Genomic DNA, 11047 nt, shown 5'->3' on the forward strand with positions numbered 1-11047 from the left:
ATGCACATTATTTCACAACAATTTGGCCCGGTAAAAAAAGGCAGGGAATAGAAAGATCTGTTAAAATGGGTGCACAGGTGGTACTTTTGTTTTAGAGGGTAGACACGGCTCCAGAATGTTTTTCTCTCCCCGGGTTAAAGGGAGAAAATATTTTATACATATTTGAAATGATGGAGAGGCCAGGAGGGGGGCCAGAACCCTGTCAGAAATCTCCTCTCAGCATTTTTCGATATTACAAAATATATTTTAGTGTATATTATAATTGGCGGGCTTGAAAATCTATTCATTGATAAATATGGTTTATCTGTATATTTAAGAGAGTGTTTCTTTTATTATGTTATTTGTGCATAATAATGTCTTTATTCTCTTGTGTCTGGATTCACTTGTTGCCAACATGTGTTTCTTACTTCTGCCACAACACACCATTATGAAATCCACTGCCCTCAGCAAGTTGAAAGTATCCAAAATTCAAATTCTTGCAATCGCATTTTTATTACCCAGCAAAATAAATTCTTATATCTTATCCTGTTTATCCATTTTTACATTTGGCACTTGTTTCTTGTACGCTGCTGTGACAAGCAAATTTCCCCACTGTGGGATAAATAAAGTTCAATCAATCAATCAATCAATCAATCAATCAATCAATCAATCAATCAAACCCTAATCCGCCCATAATTTATAAAAAAAAAACACCAAAGTGCTTTAACATGGGCAAATGAAGCGTAAGAGTAGCTTTGAAGTGACAGCTGAGACGAAAATACAAAAATAATACTGGCAGGCACTTGTCGTCTCATGAGGTATTTGCTCTAACAGCATTGCAGACATATCTTGGAAGGCTTTTTTTTTTTTTTTTTCATCGGGGGGGGCTTGGCCCTACTGGTGGCGTAGCACGCTGTCAGGTTTGGGGTAGCCAAACAGCTCAAAGTCTGGTCGGTAAAGCTCGTACAGCTCTGTCCTCATTGAAACAGGAATTTGGGCAAACCAGTCCCGTTCCCAGCTGGCCGCTGTTCGGTTTCTCGCCCCAGAGGGGAACCGCAGCAGGTGATCCACTTGCAAAAGCTTCAAAAGATGCTCGGCGTCCGTCTCCAGCGTTTCCAGTCGCCCGATGAAGTCGTACTTCACCTGGCATGGATGGCAGAGACGGTAAACCTAAAATAAATACACAAGCATTCATTTCATGGAGTACACCGCCTTATTAGGTTTGGCGTAAAACACTTGAGAACCACTGCCCTAGAAAAACAAACCATACAACTAACTTTCACAATTAAAGTAAACACTTAAAGGAACAAACCATATAACCATCACTCGAGAGGATCATGGACTCAACCCGGAGCCTGTAAAGTTTTTAAAGTCTTCTATGTCAATCAAAACTAGGCATTGTTGTCTTTGCACTATGTTTACGAAAAGATTTACAGCCGTATTTGCTAAGTGAGGTATTCAAAGTTGGCTGCAATCTCACAAGTGTGTCATTGTTGAAGCGAAACTGTATAAAATGGTGCATTTATTATAAGTAACACACCTGCCAAAATAAAGTTGACATTAGCACACTGTGCACTTTATGGCAGCAATATAAAATAGTAGAATGTAAACATATGCATTAGGTCACTGGTACACCCGACTGGCATTTCGTTACGATCAAGCAGTGGTGGGAAAACTGTACGTGAAGTATATGTACTTTAACTGAGTAGTTATTTTGACAACTTTTGACTTTTGTCCCCCTTTTCACCCCACTTTTTTTTTTTTGCTTCAATTACCATGGTGTTCACATCTTGGCCACCGGAGGGCAGTATGATGTCAACAGACACACAAAGAAGAACTTCACAAACAATAATAGAAAGAATGTGTCATGTTGTTTGCTCGTCTACATGAGGCTGTTCAAATATCAGTTTCTTAACGCACATTTTTGATTTTGCAAGTTGCACTCAGGAAATGCGATGTCTTGTGCTGTATTACCTGGCGCCAGTGTTCGTTAAAGACGCTCTCCTTCTCCGTGTCCTCATCCAGCAGGTACGAGACAAACTGCTGGAAGGTGGGTTTGATCCCAGACGCAAAAGCCTCAGCCGCCGTTTCCGGCAAACTCCCCGATAGGTTGCCGTAGCGACGCAGAATGACAGAGCCAAACTGGCGGTAGAAGTCCTCATTGGGCCTGATGGTCAAAACAGAAGATGAGTTGAATAAGTCCGTCATGTGACCCAGTATGACTTGAGTTGTCGCACCTTCCAAACTTGTTCCTGAAGGCTGAAATAAGGCGGACAAAGGGGTCCCGTACAAACAGGAACTTGGTGTAGTGCTGGAGCTTGAGCGCCATCAGGTGGCGGGATAGAGAACCATAATGACGCCAGAACCTGGTGGATACATTTTTTGTATTACTGTTCACCATTTGGTCCTCCTGTTCTTCATTCCCCACTGAGGCTCTCCTTTTGTGCTCAGACCAAAGCCATCTCTAATCCTAAAACGCTGCTTTGGCGCCATCTTGTGGCATCGAGGAACAAAGTCGTAGCAGCTTGGGTGAATTTATTATCAATATTATAAAGCTTACGGCATCATTATGAAGCAACATTTAATATACAAATAAGAAAAATAGGTTCTACCAAGTGCTCATCTAATATTTGGACCCGGTAGAGGTAATCAATCACGCATGTGTCATACTTGGCAAAAGTGAGGTGAAGCGAGGAATTGTGGACGACGTCCGGAGGAACCAACTCCGGGTCGGTGTAAGGCTTTCCTGAGACGGGCGAGACCAGAGACTGGGCCAGCACCACCATCACCCTCTTCCAGTTGGTGCACGCCACCTGAGCAGACATTCGATACCAAATGTTTTTTTTAAGTCGCAGAAGCGCATGTGGTCATATTAGCTACCTTGGGAACATAGCAGTAGATGATTTGATGCGTGTCGTCGACTATCAGGTGGTCCAACTCCCTGTTTGGGATCTGCTCAAATGCACGGGTCCTTCCGGGAAAGTCCGTCCCCGAACACACATCGGAGATCCTCCGCTTCCTCGCAATCTGCTCTTGGCTTCCGTCCGAATCCCGAATCTCGTCCTCTTCCTCCTTCTCATCCTCTCTTCCCGGCTGCAGCAGACTTCTGTTGGCCCACGTGGTGCTGGGTATTCCCGCAAAGGATGATGGGAGGGTGGGGGGCGGGTGCGAGCGGACCGTGTCAGTCTGAGGGCAACGCTCGTGTTTGCGGTCCCGCAGAGGGTAGAGGTTGAAGCCACCACCCACGTCGTCCCAGTAGACGATGATGAGCAAGATCGCGAAGAGAGCGCCCAGGATGAACGCCACGCGCAGGCCGTGCCACGTTCCCATGGTTAAAGTGCGGAAGCTCCGGGAGGGTGGTGGTGGGGGGGGGGCCGAGATTGGTGCAGAAAAGAGGAAGAGGTTATCTGAGCTCCATGGCGCAGGACGTCTATCACGGAAGGAGACGCTTCCTGCTCAGCAACTGCAGCTGACACAAGCAGGAAATGTGATTTCTATTTTGGCTTTTTTGTAATATCAACAGAGTAAAACTGCTCAAGCCCGAGTATGGAGTGAGTGAGGTCATTGCGGTTTCATTGAAACAACAAATCTTTTGACGTCGTAAATTTGAATAAGATGTTGACGTTGTGGCCTTAGTTGGGCTGAGCATTTCAAGAAGATGAAGAAGAAAATGCTGGCAATATCTCAACATTGTGAGAAAGTGTTTAGCAAGAAACATGAAGCTGTTGCCCATAATTTGCTTTTGCCTGCAAATCGAGAAAATGTGCATATAATTGATGCACACTGAACTCCATGGGGGGGGGGGGGGGGGGATCAAATATTCAGTGTGTTTTGCGCAAAGCTCATTTTGTTCTTTCACAATTTATACCATCAAACTATTTAGACTGCCATCTACTGGTCAAACGTGGAATTACACCAATCCATAAGAGCATGACCAAAGTGGAGTTATCAACTGCAGCAAAAATAAATCTGAAAAAGAGCAAGACCGTAAACCTATATCTATATCAAATAGCGTACAATTTGGCTTTTTTTAATTATATATATATATATATATATATATATATATATATATATATATATATATACATATATATATATATATAAAAATGCCCCAATGTACAAGGATCAACATAGAAAGATGTTAAACTAGGACACCGTCTGGTCTCACGTAATCCTCGGTATTCCCACTGTGCCCTCTTCCCAACCAGTTTCTATCTGTCACTGTTATCTCTATCTTAAACTGAACGACTCCATTTCGGATTGGGTTGCGTGTGCCCTGCACGCGTACCTACTAGTACTGTGTCAGACGAACGTCCTCTGCAGAACCAAGGACAAAATGTGCTCGCCAAAGTCTCCGTATGCAGTGCGTGGGAACAAAGCACGATTAAAACACAATGCAGTGACAGCGTTAGATGACGACACCACGCTCTATACTAGAGCTCTTTTTGTCTATTTTTGTAGGACGGGAGGGTGGAAGTGACCCGAGGGGCTGTGGGAAGTACAGTGGGCCTACTGTGGGCCCTCAGCTGTCACGGAGTTGTGAACAAACGGAGGCGAGGGGGTTGATCACCTTCACTCGAGTCAGTCTAGACCAGTGTTTCCATCCAAATTTCCATCGGGCCAAGGCACGTATTTTACATGAAGAATATCATCGCCCAAATCCAACAAACAAACAAAAAATGGAGGAGAAGCAATAAAACAGGGCAAAATGAAGATTTTTTTTTTAGGCAGAATACTAAACCTCACTAAATGTGACCGTTTCGAGCACAGGTGTCAAAGTCAAGGCCCGGGGTCCAGATACGGCCCGCCACATTTATTTAGAATCTAAATAATAAAATAAATATAATAAAAACTGAATCAAAATAGGATCTAAATTTTAGATCCTATTTTCATTCATCTCTAAGGGTGATCAAGTGATATTACGTTGGGATTATTTTAAGGTATTCTTTTCAAGCTGCTATGAATTCGTCTTTTTATTTCCTTTTATTTAAGCGCAATGTTCATGTTCAATCCGTGTGTAACAAATGAGTCCATGCGACAAACCGTAAGGACATTTGAAGATTAAAACCAGTCACAGAAGAGCCATGTTTTTTAGGCTGTACTTGTAAGAAGTTTTTGAAGCGCGAGTGTCGGATTTTTTTTTTTTTTAAATGATTGTATTTGGAAGCACGAGAAATGTCTGCTGGTGGAACGCCTGGTTTTGCTGGTAAAATAAGCAAAGACGCAGAGGACGCACGCAAGCCAGCCGGCCGGCCGGCCAGCCAGCCAGCCAGTCAGCCAGCCAGCTCCTGGAAAAGAGAGGAACTTGTTTTTGTTCCACTTGCTTGTGGTTTCTTTCCAATTCCAAACACTCCGTGTTGACTTGGTGCTTCTATTTGAAGAACATCCACAAAGTGTCACATTGCACGCGCATCATGACGGACCGCGATATCTTATGATTGTAATCACCCCCGAAAGATTGCTGCTCTTCCCTTCTTTTCCAAGCTTATTTTTGCGACCACTAAACGGGCTACAATGTGACCTTTCATGCGTAAAAACACTTTGGCGCTCTTCCTCCATCACATCCAGCGGCAACCGCCGAGAAAATAAGCTCGTCTCCCCGTCAATCCTTTCATCCAGCTCCCCATTGAGAGAGGGAAGAAAGACCGCTTCTGTTCCCTTCACTCCCTTCACACCGGGAGGGAGCATCGTGGCGGCGATTAAACCTCCTTTAACATGACGTATATCAATCAATTCAATACATCCCGAATCGAATTGAGGGTTTTGTTGTTTTGTTACTTACCCGGCAGATGAGCTCCATGGCGGCCGGTCGACTGGCAGCGGTGTGTGGCCGTCCTTCAGGCCCGTGGTGAGAGCTGCCGGCCGGGTAAGCTTTGTGGGGAGGGCGAGGGATGGGAGGCTGCTTGCTTTGCTGGATGGTGGAATCGGACTCGAGGCGGTGCGAGCGCCATAAGATGGTTCTTCTCGCGAGATTGAACCCACAAACGCGAGCGCGCACACACAAACACACACACATACTTAAATACATATTTACGTGAGGAAAAAAACGTTAAGGGGGGAAAACAAGCCCTAAATGTAGCCGCCGTTTGTGAGTGAGCTCATTCAAAACAAACAAAGATCGACGACTTTATTGAAGATAAGGAAAAAAGAACAATCGAGCAGCAAAATGCAGCAAATCAAAGAAAAAGCAAATCTAACTCCATGCATGAGCTTAATCCATGACTAAATGCGCCAAAACTTACCAACTAACTAAATGCGCCTACAGTGGCAGCAAATGTAAGCTTAATCAACGACTAAATGCGCCTATGGTGGCAATTCAATGGCAAAATGTACAGTGGCAAATCAATGGTCGGAGAATGCATGCAGAGACCAATCAATGGCGGGCGGGCGGGCGGGCTGCCTGGCGCTGGCTTTTTCTGCCTCCACCTTCAGCGTGCTGTGCTGTGCTGTCTTCTAGGCGGCCAGCTGAAGCAGCAGATGCACCAGGGTGACCGTCACCAGCAGAGCAGGTGAGTAGGACAGGACGCTGCCGCTGCCACCGCCGGCGCCGCTGCCGCCTCCGCCTCCGGAATTGTTGTTGTGCACAACAACTGTGTCAGTGGTATTGTCGCGGCCGCCGCCGCCGCCGCCGCCGCCCGTAGTTGTCGGCTTTTTGGTGGTGAGGCTGCTGTCGCTCGGTTTCGGATCTGAATGGGAGAATGGCAATTGGAAAAGGTCAGCTGGCAACGTTTGAACTTGCCGCACACTTTTGCGCGCAGCACCGCGAGTGCGCTTTGTAAAGGAAAAAGTGCCGCTGAATGGGCTAGCTTCTTGGTTAGCTTCCACTGCCAATGAAATGCAAAATGGTTCCGGCTCAATCAAAGCTTTTCGGGTCTCGTACCACCGAGTGGATTGTGCAACATCAAACTCACCCGGAAAGTTGACAGTGAAGGACTCAGTCTGGTCGGTGTTGTAGGTGGCCTTGTAGGTTCCCTTGTCGGCTGGTGCCAGGGTGTTGAGTATCAGACCTTCTTCCTTGGTTCCTGGTTTCACGCAGCCGGTGGGGAGATCGCCGTCCACTTTCGTCCAGGTGACAATACCAGTAGAAACTGATCCTGAGATTCTCAATTTGAGGTTTTCGCCCCGCTTGCCATTGCATATCACGGTAGATCCCGTTTCTCCTCCAAAGCAGTCGGCCACTGCCAGCACAAGAAAAGCAGATGTACATTCTGGTAACACGGGATGGATTGTGAGTGTACATTTAGCAAAATTGTTTGGTAATCATTTGGCTAAGGTGCTGTCATGTGCACCTTCTAGTTTTTCTCACTCAAGCCTGCAAATGTGTGTGCGTGCGTGATTGTGCCTATATCAAGAAATGGTGCACAAAAAGCTTTCGTGTGGCGACCGGCTTTCCTGCAACATCAAACCTTGGACGGAAAAATGTTCTCCGTCGCCGTTGGTGCCGCCCGTGAACTTTGCCTCGTCGTCGTCGCCCAGGTTCTTGATCGTCAGGGTAGCCTCGGTGACTCCATCTGGGTACTTGGAGTTGTCGGCCGAAATCAGGTCCTCCCCCTTCTTCCACTTGATTGACGCGACAGTTCCGTCTTTGAGCCCCAATTTGATGATGCCATCCGGCTTGCCCTGGCACAGCCCGGGTGTGGCGCTGGTGCCACCTAAGCAGTCCACCACTGCCAGCACAAGAAAAGCAGAATCACTCACTCTGGTCTGTGCGCAAAGTACATTGGAGCAAAGACTGTGGCGCTAAGTGGACCCTTTGAAAAGGACGCCGAGATGTATTTTGGTCAAATTTTGGACATTTTTCTCCAACTTTTCTCCTGAGCATAAGAGTTTCCCTGTGTGGAGTGTGTGCGTGTTGTCCCTGTGGGCGTGCCTCCCCCCCCCACACACACACACACACATTCCTAAAACATGCGAAGGAAACGGTGCACAAGAAGCTTTCGTGCGGCCAGCGGCTGTCCTGCAACATCTAACCTTTGACCTTGAACTTTTCCACTGGTGATACGTTTTTGGCCGTGTACTCTCCATCGTCCGGTACATCCAGGGTACTGATCGTCAGGTCTTTGCCCTCCATCGTGTACTTGTTGCTGGGGGTAATGTCGCTCGCTCCCTTCTGCCAGGTGGCAAGAGTCACACTGGTAGGAAGAGCGCCATTGACTTTCAATTTGAGCGCTCCGCCCTTCTTGCCGTTGCACGGCACAGCTGTGCCAGCAGTGTTGCCCTCGCATTCTGGTGTCCCCTCCACCAGCACTGCAAAAGCAGAAGAGGGCAAAGTATCACCCACTCTGGTCTGGTCTGTGTGCAAAGTACACATTTGAGGAAAGAATGGCTATTTGCCATGTTCATTCCTGAATATGAATTTTGCCATTGTAAATTGTTGTCTTTGTTATTTACGTGACACCACTGGATCCGAATTGTGTCGGTCTTGTCTTCTTTTCGAGGAGTGTTGTTTCAAACAAAAACAAAGGGAACATATTTGGATGACCTCTACTCCTCCCTCCCCACCAAGTTGTGTTTGTAAAAGCAAAATGTGATTCCCTTGGTTTCTGAATCTATTATTTTGTACAAAAAACGTCATGTTCTGTTTGAAAATGCAAAATGTGATTATTGGTCTTTTTTTGGTGGTAAAACAAACCAAATCTATTCGAAATAGTGTATACTGACTGCAATGAAAGCGGTTCGAAATGTTTTGTCATGAAAGCGGTTAGAAATGTTTTGTTTTATAGGTTTTCTGTGAAACCAAATTAACATTTGGATTAGAGAAAAAAAAAGCATGTGCTGTTTGAAAAATTAAAAAAAAAATCTAAATTGATTCTTTATAGTGTAGACCGTTTGCAATTAGTGGTTTTAAATATTCTTATATATTTATAAGATACTATATTGAAGTATTCTTTTAAATAGGGGTTCTTTGGTAACATTTTGATTATTGAACATGCAAAATGTGATTTCCTTTATTTGTTTAAAAAAAATCTGAATTTAGTCTTAAAGACATTTGAATGTTTTTTTTTCAAGGCTTTCTTTAAAATCATGTCTTTTAATTGTTTGAAAAAAGGTCTGAATTCAGTCTTAACAGTGTTTGCAATGATAGTTTCCACGAGTGGTTTGGAATGTTTTCGTTTTTGTTTTTTTAGAATTTCTTTGAAATCAAGGTAACACATTTTAATGATCTATATTCAAAAAACGCCATGTTTGGTTGGAAAATGTATAATGTGATTTTTTTTTTAGAATTTCTTTGAAATCAAGGTAACACATTTTAATGATCTATATTCAAAAAACGCCATGTTTGGTTGGAAAATGTACAATGTGACTCCCTTTAAACAAAAATCGGAATTCATTCCTAATAGTTTGCTATTAAAGTTTCCACGAGTGGTTTTGATTTTTTTTTTTTTAAATATAGGCTTTCTTTGAAATCAAGGTAACATGTTATCTAGATTAAAAAAACGCCATGTTTGCTTGGAAAATGTATAATGTGACTCCCTTGAATTGTGTAAAACAAAAATCAGAATTCATTCCTAATAGTTTGCTTTTAAAGTTTCCATGAGTGGTTTTGATTATTTTTATTTTAAAATATAGGCTTTCTTTGAAATCAAGGGAACATGTTATCTAGATTAAAAAAAAAAACGCCATGTTTGGTTGGGAAATGTAAAATGTGACTCCTTTAATTGTTTAAAACAAAAATCTGAATTAATTCCTAATAGTTTGCTATTAAAGTTTCCACGAGTGGTTTCGATTTTTTTTTTTTTTAAATATAGGCTTTGTTTGAAATCAAGGGAACATGTTATCTAGATTTTAAAAAAACGCCATGTTCTGTTTGAAAATGAAAAAGTATTTCAAAAAGTATTTCAATTTGTTAACAAAAATCCGAATTTAGTCTTTATAGTGTATAAGTGATGTGGCAGAGAAAAAGCAAGGCACACACACACACACAACAAAGTCCTAAGTCTCCTAAATCCAGTTTTATTCATGCGCCTAAAAGCTTGCGCAAAATGGTTAGCAACATAGGAATTGAATTCAACGCCCTTACCTTGACCAAGTTGCTGGCTGTACACGAGCACCAAGCATAGCAGCTTGGAGAAGTTCATCTTCTTTCGAGGACGACCAGGAAAGGAGGGAGCGTTCGGCGCTGGAGCTGGATCTGGATCTGGAGGTGCGAGCAGGCCAATCCACTGAATCAAACAAGCCGAAAGAGCTCAGCGAGCGAGCCTCTATAAAGCGCTCAATCGCCGTCATCTTCAATGGCGCGTCGAAAGTTTGCACATTTGTTGCTCGTTGATTGGCTGCATTTGGGAACTTTATGACGAGTGCGCGCGTGCTACACGTACGCAAAAGCGGCCGCGTAACCTTATATAACCCCCTTTGTCTTACGCCATACAGCTGCTTGCTCGTCTCTTTAAAGTCTTTACGGAATGTCATAACTGTTGCGCTTCCGAGTCACGGCGAGCGGCACGTTTTGTCCTTTCAGAAGTCTTTTCGATTCTTTTCCAAATCCACTCAACGGATACAGAGCCATCTCCTCGACATTCGGGTGCCCCTTATCCCGGTGGTGCCTTTAGTGGCAGCAGTAGAAATCGTCGCGATCAGAAAGACATCCAACCTAATTAAGAAATAACTAAAAATATATATATATATATATATATATATATATATCACAATGACGACGATTGTGGACACACACAAAGACCATAAAGGAATGCAACGTCACTGAAATAGCCTCTCATAAAGGAATGGAACGTCACTGAAATAGCCTCTATGATTTCACTTGCGTACCATTGGTGCCATGGCTTGTTTTTCCTTTGTGAGATGTGGACATCTTAAGCCCGAAATTGTTTGGACACGATTATGTAAGCAATGCACAGGCCATCTTTCGGAAACAAATCCTGCAAAGATAAAAAAAGATTTTATTGTAACAATATCGGAGTGGGGATTCATTACGATTTTGTTCATCCCACTGATGCAGTGGCTCTCAACCTTGTTGGATGTACCGGACCCCACCAGTTTCATATGCGCTTTCACCGAACCCCTCTTTAGTGAAAGCTAAAAGTCATTTTTTCAAATTCAAGACATCGATGTT

The 11047-nt window shown here is 43.9% G+C and overlaps 2 protein-coding genes across 4 annotated transcripts; both read right to left on the reverse strand.

Moving 5' to 3' along the window:
* Window positions 1-473: 473 nt before the first annotated feature.
* On the reverse strand, window positions 474-5963 carry LOC148399590 (carbohydrate sulfotransferase 12-like). 3 transcript variants are annotated; one of them, XM_088373724.1, is made up of 6 exons: window positions 5762-5963; window positions 2860-3448; window positions 2650-2792; window positions 2217-2345; window positions 1954-2146; window positions 474-1122 (listed from the first exon to the last, which is right to left on the reverse strand). In XM_088373724.1, the coding sequence occupies exons 2-6, from the start codon at window positions 3307-3309 to the stop codon at window positions 874-876; spliced, it is 1164 nt and encodes a 387-aa protein (XP_088229850.1). In that variant the 5' UTR covers window positions 3310-3448; window positions 5762-5963; the 3' UTR covers window positions 474-873. The 3 variants fall into 3 exon arrangements, with proteins under 3 accessions (XP_088229850.1, XP_088229848.1, XP_088229849.1); XM_088373722.1 differs by having other exon boundaries at window positions 474-1149; XM_088373723.1 differs by lacking the exon at window positions 5762-5963 and having other exon boundaries at window positions 474-1149; window positions 2860-4048.
* A 129-nt stretch (window positions 5964-6092) lies between these two features.
* LOC148399591 (uncharacterized) lies at window positions 6093-10211 on the reverse strand. The gene is made up of 5 exons (XM_088373726.1): window positions 10001-10211; window positions 7951-8226; window positions 7386-7646; window positions 6891-7157; window positions 6093-6665 (listed from the first exon to the last, which is right to left on the reverse strand). The coding sequence occupies exons 1-5, from the start codon at window positions 10056-10058 to the stop codon at window positions 6433-6435; spliced, it is 1095 nt and encodes a 364-aa protein (XP_088229852.1). The 5' UTR covers window positions 10059-10211; the 3' UTR covers window positions 6093-6432.
* Window positions 10212-11047: the final 836 nt, after the last annotated feature.

Source organism: Syngnathus floridae, chromosome 4 (assembly GCF_059516105.1).
Source record: "Syngnathus floridae isolate MCC-2025c chromosome 4, RoL_Sflo_1.0, whole genome shotgun sequence".
NCBI classification, from domain to species: domain Eukaryota; kingdom Metazoa; phylum Chordata; class Actinopteri; order Syngnathiformes; family Syngnathidae; genus Syngnathus; species Syngnathus floridae.